Source organism: Puntigrus tetrazona, chromosome 11, assembly GCF_018831695.1.
Source record: "Puntigrus tetrazona isolate hp1 chromosome 11, ASM1883169v1, whole genome shotgun sequence".
Classification (NCBI taxonomy): Eukaryota; Metazoa; Chordata; class Actinopteri; order Cypriniformes; family Cyprinidae; genus Puntigrus; species Puntigrus tetrazona.
Window position 1 is genome coordinate 1,284,996 of NC_056709.1, and position 17,551 is coordinate 1,302,546.

The 17,551-nt window shown below is 38.5% G+C and overlaps 2 protein-coding genes across 6 annotated transcripts; both read left to right on the forward strand.

The window, feature by feature from the left end:
• Positions 1–114: 114 nt before the first annotated feature.
• Positions 115–5,209, forward strand: dtx3l2.2 (deltex E3 ubiquitin ligase 3L2, tandem duplicate 2). Its single transcript, XM_043251955.1, is given in 9 exon segments — positions 115–627; positions 1,032–1,076; positions 1,273–1,359; positions 1,465–1,712; positions 1,979–2,151; positions 2,300–2,584; positions 2,586–3,746; positions 3,948–4,165; positions 4,308–5,209. Coding segments are annotated over 6 exon segments (1,968 nt in total). The 5' UTR covers positions 115–627; positions 1,032–1,076; positions 1,273–1,359; positions 1,465–1,651; the 3' UTR covers positions 4,378–5,209.
• A 902-nt stretch (positions 5,210–6,111) lies between these two features.
• Positions 6,112–15,804, forward strand: LOC122354215 (E3 ubiquitin-protein ligase DTX3L-like). Of its 5 annotated transcripts, none has more exons than XM_043252344.1 (12): positions 6,112–6,345; positions 7,013–7,066; positions 7,913–7,975; positions 8,915–9,004; positions 9,120–9,161; positions 9,287–9,361; positions 9,751–9,846; positions 10,871–11,141; positions 11,575–11,729; positions 12,538–13,974; positions 14,891–15,108; positions 15,251–15,804. In XM_043252344.1, the coding sequence occupies exons 2-12, from the start codon at positions 7,040–7,042 to the stop codon at positions 15,318–15,320; spliced, it is 2,544 nt and encodes an 847-aa protein (XP_043108279.1). In that variant the 5' UTR covers positions 6,112–6,345; positions 7,013–7,039; the 3' UTR covers positions 15,321–15,804. The 5 variants fall into 5 exon arrangements, with proteins under 5 accessions (XP_043108279.1, XP_043108278.1, XP_043108280.1 ...); XM_043252343.1 differs by having other exon boundaries at positions 6,113–6,345; positions 9,117–9,161; XM_043252345.1 differs by lacking the exon at positions 7,013–7,066 and having other exon boundaries at positions 6,113–6,345; positions 9,117–9,161.
• Positions 15,805–17,551: the final 1,747 nt, after the last annotated feature.

Sequence of the window (17,551 nt, forward strand, 5' to 3'; positions counted from 1 at the left end):
TTTTCCACTTGAGTGAAGGATTACGAGTATCAAAGAAGACCGGTCCTGAGGTTTCTTCTACAGGGTTATTCCTGGCTTACATCATCTGATAGCAGAGGAGACACCTCGGTTCATCAGTAGCCAGAGGTGTTCGAGGTCGTTTATATCTCAAACCACCATTTGAGGGTTTTTTCTTTTCCACAGAGAAGAGCTGGTGAACCGGAAGGTCAGGTTTAATCACTGATCTCCCGGGAAGACTAGTACTTCTCAGGGAGCCCTTAATGAACCGCGACATGCTATATATGAGCAGTTGATAAACAAATTTCACATTATAGAAACACTAAAACTAATCTATATTTAGAAGAGAACATGCAAACAGTTGCACATATTATATTTCTTAACAAAAACCATTAAGGCGTTTTAACTTCCAGCTCTGGCTAAAACGGTGTCCATAGAGTTTGATATTTGCCCAGTCTGGTCTCTAGTGCTCATGATGTTTATCAGTATATTTATATGGTTTGAGACACGCGCTGCTTCACATCCTCATCTTTTCGTTTTTTGGAAAGCGTTGTTTTTTTTAGCTTTCATTTTCGTTTGTTTCCACAGCTCCGTGGGACTGAAGACGGCTTTCTCTCAGCTCTGTTTTCGGTAGGTGCAAAAATTAAGACATGGTTTTGTGTGGGTGTTGATCTCGACAGCGTTATCTGGAAATATTATTAGTAAATCACTAAATTACCCGACAGCTAACAATCACCGACGCCTGCGGTTTAAAGAATAAAAAAACGCCATGCGTTGAGACAGAAATCAAACCTCACATCTGAATCAAATGCTTCAAAGCTGTTGTTGTTGTTGTTGTTTTCTCCTTCACAGAACCGTACGCACTTTATGAATCGAAAATGAAACTAAATGTGTTTATGTTATTGACAAAGTGAACGCTGGCAATAAATGCGGGGTGCAGTGCAACGACATTATCTCGTGCATTTTAGCAACAGTTCAAATGAATTATGCCTGCGTGTTTATTATTCACTCATCCTAATGGTTTTTTTTTTCAGCTGGCGTTTGGAGGAAGAGTCAAAGCGATGGACGTCGACGGATATGTGAGTTAGTAGGCTAGGAACAGGCCTATAAATGTTCAATGTGTCCTTACTTCTGTCCCACAGTTTACTGTTTGTGTTCAAAAAAGTAAATATTAAACAATTATTGAATAACTTTCTAAATGTAGCGACAAAACGCTTATTTGAATCTTTTTAAACAGTCTCAGGTTTTCATATCTGTTTGTTTTGTTGTTGTCAGGACTTATATACAGCAGGCGCCGAGGGTCAAGATGCTGGACCGTCTCTGGATGACATCATAAATCAGCTGCGCTTACAGCCAGAAGAGGTTCTGACTAAAGACTAGAGCAATAGAATCATAGCAGAATATCAGTAAAGCATAGTGCATAATGACAATGGATATGCCTAATTGTTACCGTTTTCCCCATGACAGGACATTTACACGGACCGCGGTGAAATACCGCGTCCCTCAGCGCCTCTAGATATGGCTACGTTTAAAATCAGAGTGGACTGGACAGGGCCCTTTCCAGACAGATGGAGAGCAAGATTACAGATAGCCCTTCAGAGCTGGTTGTCCAAACTGGAAAGAACAATATCTGTCCACGGGGTTAAACTCACGGATGATCCGTCCTGTGCGAAGTGCAGATAACACCATCAACAGGTGGGAGAATCGCAAATACGGTATGTTTTCGTACCTGGAACAGCTGAAATGTATTTGATCGTATTACATGTTAGTTGACGTCCTGATTAGCCAATCAGATCCACATCAGGGCCCTTTAGTCTACAGGGACCTCATGTGTCCTCATGCACCATGTTTATGTTGAAGTAACCAGGACATTACTCACACGTGTGTGTCGTCAAACCACACACACCACTTTTAAATAAAACAGCAAGTTGCCTTTACGGTACTGTTTTAAGGCTAATGCACTTGTATTTTTTCCCTGTAGCTCTAAAGATGTTAAAATATCACAGAACTGCATCTCTTAAGTTTAAAGATTATAAGGATGGTAAAGTTAAAGAAGAAAAAGAAATAATTGTTCGGATTTATCTGGATGAAGCACAACCTGTGACTGTACCACAAAGGTCCCTCATGAAGGAGAACATAGCTCTGTCATATAAGGTATCATGCATACATACATCGAAATAAAGGATTACCATAACTATTAAGCTACTTTTGTTCAGACTCTTAGTACAGTAGTAGTAATAAACTCATCTATGACCCCAAGTTACATGAGTGGGTATAAAATTCTCCCATTGTATGTTTTTAGGTGAACGGCTGCACTACAGCAGTATCAGAAGACACAAACAATAGCGAGGATGTTGTTGCAACTAACAGAGCTTTAAAAGTTGCTGAGATCACAAAAACATTCGAAATGACCCATGAGACCTCGCCTAGACTTTCTGTTTCCATCCAATACTTCTGGTACATGCTTCACGTGTACAGAAAGGATCTGGAGCTAATTGAGAAACAACATGGAGTCTCTCTACTTTCAGAAGTGTCAGTCTTATTCAAACCCACCCAGGGTTCAAGCCCTGATTCTGTGTCTAAAGCCTTCTGAAGACTTTCAGAATCTTCTCTATGAATGCGTGGAGAGTTGTAGTTATGCTGACATTAATCATAATGACATGGATTCAGATGTTGTGAAAGAGTCCTTACATAACGTCCAGTCAGAGAAGACAAAGATGATGTTCACCATGTCTGCCCGTGACTGTCAGTTCTTTGGACCGAAGGAGTTTATGGATAGGATTACAAAAGACACGACAAGAGCAGAAAAACAATTTAAGATCAAACCACTTGAAATGGATGGATATTCACTGGACATGGACACAAAAGACCTTCAGACTGAGCTTGAGATGGACAAGGTTTATTGGGATCTAATGAAACTTTCATATAAGGAACAATTATCACAGCTTGAAACAAAGTATGGAGTCTTGTTTCATGAAGTCAATCTGCAGAAAAATGTAATTAAGGTTCAGGCTCGATCCGAAGGAGTTCAGCACATTAATCTTGAAAGCCATGCCATGAGAGCTTTAACAAATCTTTACCAGAAACTAGCCTCAGCCGCGGTCAGCTGTGAACTCACAAAACCAACACAGAAAACTGATGTGGCTTCAATAGTAGAGGAACTTCAGCAGCAGCAGCACTGTGTTGTTGCAGCAGATGCATTCAGTTCCTGGAAGCTCGTTGGACTGCCTGAACATCTCGGTCCTGCTATTACTAACATCGAGAACAAACTGAAGAAGCATGTGTTTGATGACAAGATGAAGAAACTGATTGGTCACTCAGAAGACGTTCCTCACGCGAGAGGAATCAGCTGGACTCAGATGCTTGATCTTAGTCCTGGAGCAGGACGGGACGAGCGAGAGAACTTTAGAGGACGGGATGATAGTGATTTCAATAAAGAAGTAGAAGAAGATTCTAGACGTGATGGTAAAGGTGCTCAGGCTGAAGAGGAGATGTGCGCTATTTGTAGGGACGACTTCACTGACAAGACAAAACTCAAATGTGGGCACGAATTCTGTCAGGAATGTATAGATTTGTCAGTGAAGAGCCTGGGACCCATCTGTCCTGTGTGTAAAGAAGTGTTTGGGAGATTGGAGGGAAACCAACCGAATGGAAAAATGACTGTAACGAGGAGCATGTTGAGTCTCCCTGGATATTCACACTGTGGCACCATCGAAATACACTACAACATACCCAGTGGCATTCAAACGGTAAGAATATGTCAAATTTAATTTATTAATTGAATAATGGAACAAAAAACTTTTTGTTGCACTGTTTATAACTGTTTATAACTTATAAACTGTATTTTCTATCAACTTACCCTAAACCCTACACCCAGTCCTACCACATATGTGACCTCCTGTATTGTTTCAAATTATTGTAATGTATGTGTTTTTCCATCCTTATTTTAGAAGAACCATCCAAACCCAGGAAAAAATTTTCATGGTGCAACCCGTCTTGCGTACTTGCCTGACAATCTTGAAGGAAATGAAGTGCTCAAACTGCTGCAGAGGGCTTTTAACCAGAAACTGATCTTTACTGTCGGGACCTCGACAACTTCTGGTGTACAGAATGCTGTGACCTGGAATGATATTCATCATAAGACCAGCAGATCCGGCGGCTCTCTAAAGTATGAGTTCATATAAATTCAGAGTTTATCTGTTCATCATGTTCAGCAAAATTATTAATCAAACGTTATGTTTTTATTTGGTTTTCGTGTAAATAAAGTAATGTGTCTGAAACTGTATATCTATTATTTTTTCTGTCCACAGCTATGGTTATCCAGACCCTGGCTACCTGAAGAGAGTGAAGGACGAGTTGAAGGCCAAAGGCATTGAATGAGGGTTTTATCGATATTTTCTCAAATACATTTCAAACTGTTTATTACATGAAGAAGTTTCAGAAGTATTCAGACACTTGATAATACACACCTGGTTGCCTGAAGAACACACTTCATAAATGGACAAGAACTAAATGAATCATTTGTTTCCAACTACAGGTGGGTTTGTTTGTGACCCTGAACCACAAAACCAGTTAAATCTAAATATTGAGAAAATCAGAATTAAGTTCTTAGCAATGCATTAGCAATTTTCAACTTCATGTCTAATAACTCTCAGAGGTGACTGTTAGGGTTGGTTGAGGGTCAGTAGAACTTGACATATACTTGCAGTTTCTGATAGTCAGTAAATAGGATGTTGTGGACCCATCAAAATAAAGTAACAGCAGATGTTAAGTAAACAGTTTAATAATACTCTAATGACTGCTAGTGGACATGTATTTGCTAATGACTTACTATTGGACGAATGTCTAAAGTGGGCTGTCAAAATAAAGTGTTACCAATCTAAACACTGGATGAAGCCAGTTTCAAAATTCTTATTGAATTTTTCTTTTACGAATTAGAGTCAAATGTTATGGAGGGAATTTTGGGTATGTCATTTTGTTGCTCCATAATTCAGAAAATACTTAGAACAATCAGAAAACAACAGTTTTTTGTAAAAACCTTCAGGACATAGCCTTTGAGATATGTATTGTAATTTAAAGCTATTGATATAAATAGAGAAATAGTGCTATCAAACTAATACTTAACAGTGTCTTTGGGATGTTCAAAAACATGAACGTAAAAGCATTATTACATTGTATGTATCCATGGATTAAACAACATTGAAGCATTCAATCCGTGGCTTTTCATTACCGTGTTATCAAAATGCTGTTTATTTTTTAATTAGTTAATTGGTATGCAATTAAGTGTTAAAATTTAAAATTTATTTATTGGACGTCTCCTCTTAGATGTCAAATAGACGTCTATCTATCTAATGTCTTTAAGATGTTTATGATCTAGAATGCATGTAAAACGGACATCTGTAAGACGTCTGCCAGACGTTAGTAGAAAGCAGATGTTTTCCAGATGAAGAGATCTTTAACAGACATCTTGTGTGCTATGTGGGTAAGGCTTTATTCTGCGGTACGTAGCTGCTGGATGTACTTCAGTGGTCAGAAACAAGCGGCCCGCAGGTCAGTACCATCTACTTGTCTTGCGTCTTCAAAATGCACCTCATGCATGCGCTGATGTGGATTCCTCTCACAACTAAATCACACCAGGATATATTGAGCTACACGCAGCTAAAGGTCAAAGCAACAACGTTACACACAGCCACAGACAACTGTAGACATCCACAAATGCATTTTTAGGAAATATTACGTATATTTGCATATTTATGTCGTCCTACCTGGACTATTTTTGGCCAGGGCAGGGACAAGACTATCGGAGCAGTGTTTGCTGGGCTCATTCAAGTCCTCTTTTATTTATTTTTATCCACATATATGTGTTTTAGCAAGGCGGCCTGTGTGGCAAGTTGTTCAATGAAGATACTCCGCTTTATTCATTTAAAACCCGGACACCACGCCACCAATGTGGCTTTTTGTTAATAACTGTCCTACTTACCAGTTACAAAACACACCGCAACAGTCTGTCATAGCTCTAGTTTCATATTTCATCAATTCGTTTCTTAAATGTTCCGGTCTGCCATCTAATGGCGAAAAGATCTTTTTTGGCCCGACGCCAAACTGACTAGCAGACCCCTCACGTACATTATTATCTCTTACACGAGTAACCCTGACGTGAAAAGTCAGTCGACATCTACAGTATGTAATCCCCATATGTAAAATCACTATCTGGTCTTTTTACGCCGACTGTTGTCATGTCCCTCAGCAACTTTCTCTTTCGATATCTTCGGCTCGAGAGACCAGACGATCAGGTTGAATCTCAGAGCAGAGGTCGAGGCTAACACTTCACACAGCTCGCGCTTTTCGGTAAGTACACGATTAAAGTACAAGATCTGTCCTTTTATTCGCTCTTCGCCGTGTCGACGTTAAAGACTGCGAGCTCAGTGAAGAGCTGGAGCTCTGCCGTGTAACCTAACACATTATATATATATATATATATATATATATATATATATATATATATATATATATATATATATATATATATATGTATATACATCGACATTTTGAGTCTGAACTAAATGTGTGGAGATGGCATTCATCTTCAAGACGGATCAAGCTGAAATGAAATCTTCAGAAGTGTGTGTGTGTGTGTGTGTGTGTGTGTGTGTGTGTGTGTTTTGTACGAAACGAAAATGAAACTAATTTCTCCTCAGTCGCTTCAACATAATAACCAGGCCCGCATTTATACGAGCAACCGGCAAACTTTATGATTTAACGCAGACATTTAGCGTTGAGGTGTCCACTGTTCGCCATTTTATGATGATTGTCTGAGGCCTGCTCTCTCGCTCGACGCAGAGCCAGGTTATAAACTACACGTCTTGTATCCAAAGCATCTGAAGCTTTTGCGATTGTGAATCGTGGCGTTGCTTAACTATTGGGAGGATTAACATTTGTTCACGAACTTCAACGCTCACTTGTAATATTCATTCGCCTATTCTTAGCTAGTAATCAAAGCTCAAGTTTCTTTCAGTTGCTGTTTGGAGCTTTTCTCGCAGACATGGAAGACATGGAAGTGGATGATACTGTGAGTCACGGAATAACTTAACAGTATATATCAGTAGCATGCATTTGTAAATAATATATTACATATACCAATTAATAATCTCATTTGCATACGCTTGTTACTTTACCACTAATGCTTGTTAACTAGCCTACAAAATATTTTATTTTAATAAATCTGTAGTGTATGCCATATTGCTGGTTCTCTTGCTTCTGGTATTCTTATTTCGTCAGTCCACTAAATAAATGAAAATGTAAATGTTTAGATAAAAAGCGCTAAAAAGTAAGTTTTAAGCATGCCTCTAGTTACTCTAATGTTAATCACGAAACAGAACGTGCTATTCAAGTAAATATATAAAACTAACTTAAATCTTCTCATTGTGAAATATTCGTTCGGCTCAAAAATATATGAAAAAGATACGATGCAATAGTACTGGGATAACATTAAACAAATAGTAGGCCTACTGTGGCTTTTCTTCTTTTTTCTGGAACTGTGTAAAGTCACGTTTGAAGAATTTATTGAGATACGTTTATTTAGAAAAAAGTTTTAATTAGACTATAGTTCTTACATGGAAAAAAAAGAAGAAGAAAGAAATGGAAACACGCTTAATGTACTGTAGATATGCAATTAAACATGGCACAAAATCAATATCTATGTGTCATAGTCTATGTGGCAGAAATCCTGTCAATTAAAAGCCAACATATTATTTGTCCCTAGGCGCTTTTGGTCTTGGTAATTTTCCTTTGCCAGTTGCCATTAAATAGCAAAATACATTTACGATTTACTGGGAATGATTGTTCTCGGTTTGTGGCAAGTAAGAATGAATGGCCATGCTAATTGTTTTTATATATTGTTTTATTTTAAAAATAGAGTTTCACCAATTTGTCAAGCGATACTGATCACCATATGGAGGATGCAAGTTCAAATGATCAAGTGAGTACCAGCAGGTGAAAAAATCTAAATCAAAATTTAAAAATCTAAATCAAAGTCGAGAAATTGAGAGAGAATGCGTGAAGCAGTGCGGTTAATGAGATGAAGACTCGCAGCTTGAATATCAGGGAAAGTCTCTCTTGCAGAGGAATACAGGGTAGATGAAGGGTAGGAGATGGGTTCTTGAAGACGGGTAGGATTTCCATAGCATGAGTCTGACATTCGTAGGGATGAGACCATACGGGTGCATCTCAGTAAAGTAGAATGTTGTGGAAAAGTTCATTGATTTCAGTAATTCAGTAAATCTTTGGTTCTTTTAGTTGTGATGATTTTGGCTTTATCTGGGACAGTTTGCTCTTTTTTCATTTGACCCCAAGTCCCTGGGTTTGCACAGCTATTCCTGAGACTGCAAATATGAGCCAGTCGTAGACATAGTTGAGAATGCCTGCTCTCTCAGAGGAACAAGGGCTGCCTCCACAACTTTGTGAAGACAACTCAGCAGTGAACAACTTATCCAGTGAACAAAAATGTGCCTATTTCAGGACGACTATTTAGACTAAGTGCAAATAGTGCACCTTGTTGGCAGAAACTATTTACGTGATCTTTGCATATCAATGTGATTGATATAGACAACATTACAAGATGCACTTCTGACAACCGGCTTGGTGGCATTGTTCGTAAAGTGCACGAGAGCGACCGATCACCAACCCAGTTCCAATATACCCTCTGCCAAACTCATTGGCTCAGTCGCTGGGTTAAAACACACAGATTATTGGTCATAATCCACCACTACAGTCATTAATAAAAGCTTTCGTATAAACAAAATAATCAATTCCCAGGCATCTCTTGAACAATGTGAATTAAACAGAAATGTTTTATCCAGAGGGATATCTTTTTGATACTGAGTTTGGGTGCAAAAACGTTTATTTATTCATTGTCTAGGCACATGGAGGCAGTAGAGGTCAAATGACTGGGACACCTTTGGTCACGATGCAAAACAACGCAATGAGTCAAACACAGTTACCTCCAGAGGTAGTAAAGAGCACAGCTCTCGTTATATAGCACAGTACATTTATCATATATTAAGAATGGTTGTTGGTTTGTATCAGTCAGTTTTGCAATGGAAATTGTTGATGTTATTCAGCAGGCCTCTCAGATGATCTCCAGTGGTCAGTTTTCTCAAGATCAGGTGAGCACCAGTCACATCAACCCAACTACCAAACATACAGTGTATCATCTTAGACTCAGAATGTAATACATTTGGAGGGAAATTATTTTTTGTAATTCTACAAACATCTATTCCTTCCCTCTCAGGATATAAGAAGCAGTGTAATCACTGAACAACCTAGACCCAATAAACAAGACTTTCCCATCAAGCAACATGATAAGGTAGATGGAAAAATGCATTTATGACATATTGAGAATGATTAAGTTGTAGCTTTGTAGGCTATTATTTATTTTGCTTACATTAACATATAGTTCATTTACTCACATCCAGGACGTATTTGACTTGTCTTCAGTAGAACAGTACAGAAACTATGAACACTGGTGATTCAAGTCAATGGCTGCCATTACTCTGAGAGTATTAATACCTGTGGCTCTTACAAGAAAAGTTATTTTGCATAACGTTATTACCTGTAATCCACATCCTCATGGTCTGGACAGTCTGTGTTGATGAACTCAGAATCATGATCAACGCTCAACAATACAAGACATTTTTTGAGAATATAAGCTGCTGTATTTTTTTAACATGTCGACATGGTGTTTGTTGTATTTAGAAATTACCAGGACGCAGTGCTGAGGATCAAGACTCAGGATCATCTGCGGATGAACAGAAGCAAACGATTCAAACAAACACCTTACAGCCGGAGAAGGTACTGATTATAGATTTTCTGAGGGGCGTCTTCACTAAAAATACCTTAAATGCCAATGCATAGAATTAAGGATGCTATTTTCAAATTTTTGTTCCTGTCTATGTGTATGCTATAAACACAATATCTTTTACATCATATTGAAGCTCAAGTAGGTCTACATTGAAGAGCGATTGAAAAACGTAGAGCTATAATCAACTTATTTTTATGATGCTTTTGGGAAACACAGCCTTGGTCGATATTTTAACACCCGATCATGTGCTACAGTGAATCTATTACCAATTTTTCAGCAATTTGTTAGTATTTCTGCAGTCTTTTAGATCTTTTATCCCATACCTAAACTTAACACCTAACCATTAATTAATAAGCTGAATATTAGGAGTTTGTTAACCCCACATTTTTGTCCATTGTTGTATATAGTTTGTCTGTGTTAATGCTAACTGAACACATTTTCATTCAGCTTTAATATTCCACCCTAATTTCCTAATCAATATATTTTACACTAGGTACAAAACATTGTTCCTCTAAAGGCCTTTTGGACAAAAATGTCCACATCGAAACCCATTAAAACGGCTATTTTTAATCTCAGTGCTGTTTAACTGTAAAATGATGCAATGTTTGTTAATGAGCTTTCATTCTGTTGACAAGGCTTCGAATGTAATTTTTAAATATTTTGTACCAAATAGTGCCGTTTTTTTATTCAGCTGTAAATCACAATCCAATCTAAAATTTGTCACTTTTCGAGATATCAACCTCAATTTTGGAACGCAGCTTCTTTAGATTGATGGCTTTGATTTTTAGAGTTTACTTCTTTTGTTATATAAAATATTCATATAAAATGTTTATCATTCATTTTCACGAACTTAAACAAGGAAAACTCTTAGATGAATTAAGTTTCACCAAGAAAACCATAACTTATGATGTAGTTTATTGTCTGCATTTGAATTTGTATAAAATTCGGCTGTGAGAATATATTCTATTTCATGTACAAATCTGACTCTATTTATATTTCTTTTTCATATGACAGGACATTTGTAGAAGTCTTGATAAAAGCAGAGCCCAGTCATCCTCAGAGCCAGAGGATACTGCTACATTTAATATCAACGCGGTCAATCCAGAACGATTTCAAGAGAAGTGGGGGCGAAAGCTAGAGAAAGCCCTTCAGAGCTGGTTCGCCAAACCGGAAAATGAGGGGAAAAAACAACGAGAAAAGCAAAGACAAAATAACGTATCGGTCCTCAGCCTTGAACTTACGAACGGTGGAACCAGTGCAAAGGTGAAATTAACACCATCAGCAGGTGAGATGATTTATGATTTTTCACCATATCTTATCAGGTAGAGATGATTTATGATTTTCTCCATTATGTTCATGTTGGTCTTATCTGAAGTAGATCAATGACATTTTAGAAGTAAACAGTGATGTTTTAAGAAGCTGTTACTTTTAAAGTTAACAGACAATAACTGGCCCATTTAGACTAACTACTGTATATTAGCATCCACATTAACAGAAGATAATAGTATGCTGATTCTACGCATGTGCTTCAGTTACTTGTTGTCTACAGTATTGCAATGCATGGTATAAAGGCATTTAGATTTGCTTTCAGTATTTTAGCTTTATTAGAGATACAGAATGCTCTCTCTATTGCTTTTTAGAGATATAGAATACTCTCTACTGCTTTTTCGGGTTGCACATGTGAAAACACTAAACTAAAAGTTTGATGTTCTCCATAGCTCTAGAAACACTGAAAAAATGCAAGACTGTGTCTTTAAACATTAAAACTGAAAACAAGGACGTGACCGTAAAGATTTGTCTGGATGAAACGCATCCTGCGACCGTATCACGAAACACCTCCGAGACAGACGAGATCAGAAATTCATCATCAAAGGTATCATGTTTATTTTTTTGGAGTTTGCTTGCTGAGAGAACCAGGGGTGGATCTGGGAAATTATTTACACACCCCCAGCAGCCGTTGACTGTATCCCTTTAATCGCATCTTTGATCATTAAAATCACAAATTAAAATGGCTTGAGCTCTGAACTCTAAGCATATGTAAAATTAGTCCACAAGCGCTCCGTTCTGTACACTTTTGGACTAATTTGCATGTCCTCAATGAGGTACAGTAAATAATGAGTGGATCCTGACTAACCTAAACACCTCTTATTGGCCACTGCATTCAAGAAATCAACAGATATGTCTGTGATTGACTACATTGATACTTTTAGAAGTGGTGGATTATTTATGAAGGATTTATTTATTGTGTATGTCATATGACAAATAAAACAAAGGATTCAGGAGGTAAATAATAGTTTATGTCCCTCATAAATGATCTTTGGCTGTATTACAATGATAAAGTCACCCATTCCTTACCTACTGTAGATCTTGCTTTGTGACGGCATCATGTTTAAGAAATTCAGTTTGACAGAAACTTTGGGTGTTGTACGTTTTCTGAAAAAATGATTTACATAATACACAGTAATCTATGTAAAATCTGTGTAATCAGTTAAAATGATTAAAGGAATGATAATTCTGAGGAAAGTCTGATATAAAGAGAAATATTATACGGCAATCACAGACATCCTGTTAGATTTCTCATAGGGCCTTTGAAATTGACAGTGAATATATTTTTTATTCATTTATTGTACGTTTTGCTGTGGATATCAAATTCTTAATAAAACCCCATCATATGTTTTTAGGCAAGGAGCACTCAAGCTAAGACTTCAGATGACACAAGTAATGGTGCATACGCTGCTGCATCTAATAGAGATCCAAGTGAGACCTCGTCTAGACTTTCTGTTCCTGTCCAATACTTCTGGTACATGCTTCACGTGTACAGAAAGGATCTGGAGCTAATTGAGAAACAACATGGAGTCTCTCTACTTTCAGAAGTGTCAGTCTTATTCAAACCCACCCAGGGTTCAAGCCCTGATTCTGTGTCTAAAGCCTCTGAAGACTTTCAGAATCTTCTCTATGAATGCGTGGAGAGTTGTAGTTATGCTGACATTAATCATAATGACATGGATTCAGATGTTGTGAAGGAGACCTTTCATAACGTCCAGTCAGAGAAGACAAAGATGATGTTCACCATGTCTGCCCGTGACTGTCAGTTCTTTGGACCGAAGGAGTTTATGGATAGGATTACAAAAGACTCGACAAGAGCAGAAAAACAATTTAAGATCAAACCACTTGAAATGGATGTAGATAGAAACATTTCTCCACGAAGAAGATATTCACTGGACATGGACACAAAAGACCTTCAGACTGAGCTTGAAATGGACAAGGTTTATTGGGATCTAATGAAACTTTCATATAAGGAACAATTATCACAGCTTGAAACAAAGTATGGAGTGTTGTTTCATGAAGTCAATCTGCAGAAAAATGTAATTAAGGTTCAGGCTCGATCCGAAGGAGTTCAGCACATTAATCTTGAAAGCCATGCCATGAGAGCTTTAACAAATCTTTACCAGAAACTAGCCTCAGCCGCGGTCAGCTGTGAACTCACAAAACCAACACAGAAAACTGATGTGGCTTCAATAGTAGAGGAACTTCAGCAGCAGCAGCACTGTGTTGTTGCAGCAGATGCATTCAGTTCCTGGAAGCTCGTTGGACTGCCTGAACATCTCGGTCCTGCTATTACTGACATTGAGAACAAACTGAAGAAGCATGTGTTTGATGACAAGATGAAGAAACTGATTGGTTACTCAGAAGACGTTCCTCACGCGAGAGGAATCAGCTGGACTCAGATGCTCGATCTTAGTCCTGGAGCAGGACGGGACGAGCGAGAGAACTTTAGAGGACGGGATGATAGTGATTTCAATAAAGAAGTAGAAGAAGATTCTAGACGTGATGGTAAAGGTGCTCAGGCTGAAGAGGAGATGTGCGCTATTTGTAGGGACGACTTCACTGACAAGACAAAACTCAAATGTGGGCACGAATTCTGTCAGGAATGTATAGATTTGTCAGTGAAGAGCCTGGGACCCATCTGTCCTGTGTGTAAAGAAGTGTTTGGGAGATTGGAGGGAAACCAACCGAATGGAAAAATGACTGTAATGAGGAGCATGTTGAGTCTCCCTGGATATTCACACTGTGGCACCATCGAAATACACTACAACATACCCAGTGGCATTCAAACGGTATGTCAAACTGAATTTTGATTGAGTGTGATTTTTAATGTTATTATTCTTATTCTTATTTAAAACCGACCACAGGGGGGCAGTTGGTCTGCAGAAACAGCCATCAAGCGTTTGTCACGCGTATAGATGGTTTCATCGGGCACATGCCACAGTTGCCAAGTCCGTGCATTATACGTGACTTTGGGCTTTTTTTTGTAAAGTTGTCATGGCATATCCGCCCCCTAATTGAAGTAGACATTGACGTCGAATAGCCTACATTTTAAATATGTGGCTATGTTACAGCTCCCGTATGAAGTTCTTTAGTGGTTTTACCTTCTAAACTTTTAGCTATAGCTTCTGTTTTTGCTTTTCAGACAAAAGAGTGTTTTCAGGTATAATGCAAACATCAATCTTTTATAACATAATTACATTATGTTAGATTGTAGTGTTATGAGTTATGTTATCAAATAGTCGAAACACAAATGCAGAAATCAATTAACTTTCCGAAATGGTACAGTATTGCATATTTGAGTGACTTGTGTTTAAATGAAGAGATCCCCATGAACTGAACAGGCCGGAAGTAAGAATGCACACGCTCGCGGCGCGCCGAAGCTCACTGGCGCCATCTTGTGAACCAACTGCCCCCTAGTGGTCTGGAGCACTTCCGTTGTGTTGTGAGCTTATGCATGCTTTTTGAAATGTTGTTGCGTTGTGAGATTTTAGTTTAGACCCCAAAACAACTGATGCAACTAACCAAGGTGTTCAGGATTACTAGAAACTTTAAGGCTAGTGTGTTGGAGCAGGTTGAAAATTGGCCCCCCTAAAGCAAGATTGGACACAAAATGCAGAAAAAAGCATAAATGAAATACATTTTTTTAAATAAAATAAAAAATATTTATTTATATTAATATTATATATCTATTTTTTTTTTCTTTAGCAAAACCATCCAAACCCAGGAAAAAATTTTCATGGTGCAACCCGTCTTGCGTACTTGCCTGACAATCTTGAAGGAAATGAAGTGCTTGCACTGCTGCAGAGGGCTTTTAACCAGAAACTGATCTTTACTGTCGGGACCTCGACAACTTCTGGTGTACAGAATGCTGTGACCTGGAATGATATTCATCATAAGACCAGCAGATCCGGCGGCTCTCTAAAGTATGAGTTCATATAAATTCAGAGTTTATCTGTTCATCATGTTCAGCAGAATTATTAATCAAACGTTATGTTTTTATTTGGTTTTCGTGTAAATAAAGTAATGTGTCTGAAACTGTATATCTATTATTTTTTCTGTCCACAGCTATGGTTATCCAGACCCTGGCTACCTGAAGAGAGTGAAGGACGAGTTGAAGGCCAAAGGCATTGAATGAGGATTTTATTGATATTTTCTCAAATGCACTTCTAAGCCTGTATTTACAAATAATTGGCTAAAATTTTGTTATATATATCGTATATATAGTGATTTTCAGAAGTATTGAGACACAAGCTAACTGAAAAACAAACTATTGAACCTTCTGTGTGAAGCAAATTTCACGAATCTCAAAATTAATTATTTCAAAGAGACATTGGTTTTAAGAAAATAAAAAAAATGAATGTAACTCATGTTCTGTACTATTTAGGGATGCAGGGACTTGCTTCGTTTCCTTATTAATCAGCCGTTCGAACGAATCAATTGAGTGAATGATTCAGTGATAAAATCAGTACTTACTGCCACCAGTTTTAGTTTCATTTTTTCATTTCAGTTATTTGAATCATTGAATATTTCTATATTAAAGTTGTATATTTATGAATTTTATGTAATTCTATTCATGCCACCTCAGATTAAATAAATTGTCTGTAAATACCTACAAGTCACTTTTGTGCTCTTCTGTAGCGCAAATTAATTTTGTTAATACTGATTTTGAAAACGTCCCTGTAAATCACTTTAAGGAGTCAGTTTGTTGTTGTTAATCTGAAGGTGTTTCTGCACAAGTACTCCTAAAAATAAGCATAATCTTAAAGCCTTGTGTAGTGGTGTGTGTAGGGCGTTCCTCTTGGATGTGTGAAGGAAAAATCACATTATACATTATACACATTATTACAAAAACACTCTGATAAAGTATTGACATTTGAAAAGTACTAAAGCGCAGTAAAAATACTGCACTACTGTCCTTGGTAGTAAAAATTATGATGCAGTAGATGTGATTTGTTGGAGAGTGTATTTATGAAGTCATGGTGCAGCTCCTGGAGCAAATTTACAGAGAAGATTGGGAAAAACTGTATTTATTTTTTTGTTGTCTATAATTTTTTTAATTAAGATGATGGGCTTTTTAAAAAAATTGTCTTATAGGGTTTAAAAGTAACAACATTGTATTTCTGTTACAACCCATGCCACTTTCAGTTCTTTGCAGGGTTTCTGCAGGCGTCAGATTTAATTAAATGTTTTTTATTGCTTTTTTAAAGGCATTTACATTTTTTGAATGTCATATAAATGACCTGTATATGCAGCAGGTCCGTGCAGACCAACACGTGCTTGCCCTGCAGCAGCGACCGAAACTGCCGTAGGGCTAAAGGCACTGCCAACTGCTCCAGGCAGTTGATGTGACAAAGCAGTCGAGGCCCTATTCAGAGCCTGCGCATTGCATGTGGAGCTGCAGCCCATGTTGGAGGTTTTTGACAACATGCTGGGACACTTGCTCTAGGGGCACTCTGGCCTGTAGAAGGCAAGGTCCATCCAGGAAGTGAATGTGCTTCAACACGTCATCTCACGAAGTGTAAGTGTCCCATGGTGCAGCACTCCCATCTCAGGTGCTAAAGTGGTCTCATATGAAGCAATCCGAGAGGCATGACTGTTGCTGCAGATGCCATATGACCCAGCATCCTCTGAATATATTTCAGTGGTACCACCATTCTGCCTCTGAAGAAACTCTGGCAGTTCTGCACAGACTGGGCACACTCGTTAGTGAGATGCATCGCCATACTGAGAAAAGAGACTCTCTGCAAGAGGGAGAACTTGCTCTTTTCCCATTTGACCTGAAGCTCCAGCTGGCTGAGGTCCCTGTGACCGCGTAACTGTTGGCCCAGGATCGTTGAGGATCCTGATGCCCACTTCCCGTAGTGGGGCAAGAGTGCCCTCTGTGATCTTCGTGAAGATGCAGCAGGACAGGGACAGCCTGAAGGGGAGGACCCGGTATTGTCATGCTCAACCCTCAAACGCAAACCGAAGAAACGGCCTGTGTCAAGGAAAAATTGAGACTTGGAAGTAAACTTGAGGTCAGATACATCCTGGTGCTGAACACATTCAGTAATGCGTCTCTGGATCAACATTTTCAATGGGAGCTTGTGAAGGGCCCAATTTAAAACACATAGGTCCAAGATCGGCCCATGACTGCCCACTTTCTTGAGCAAGATGAAGTAAGGGCTGTAAAACCCTGAATCCGTCTTGTTTCAATTGCATGCTTTGCTCGGAGGATAGCAAACTCATTGTGCAAGACAGGAGCATCTTTAACTGCCACCGAAGTCTCGAGAATGCCATTGAACTTGGCAGGTCACCTGGCAAACTGAACAGTAGCGCAAGACATGCACCCCAACCTGAGCTGTGAGCGGTACCATCAGCATCACC

What these genes read in the sequence shown, in the direction of transcription:
- LOC122354215 (XM_043252343.1), top strand. Translation starts at nt 7,040, where the DNA reads ATGGAAGACATGGAAGTGGATGATACT. An exon ending in ATGCAAGTTCAAATGATCAA is followed by an intron (nt 7,976 to 8,914) that starts GTGAGTACCAGC and finishes TTCATTGTCTAG; the next exon opens with GCACATGGAGGCAGTAGAGG. An exon ending in CCATCAAGCAACATGATAAG is followed by an intron (nt 9,362 to 9,750) that starts GTAGATGGAAAA and finishes TGTTGTATTTAG; the next exon opens with AAATTACCAGGACGCAGTGC.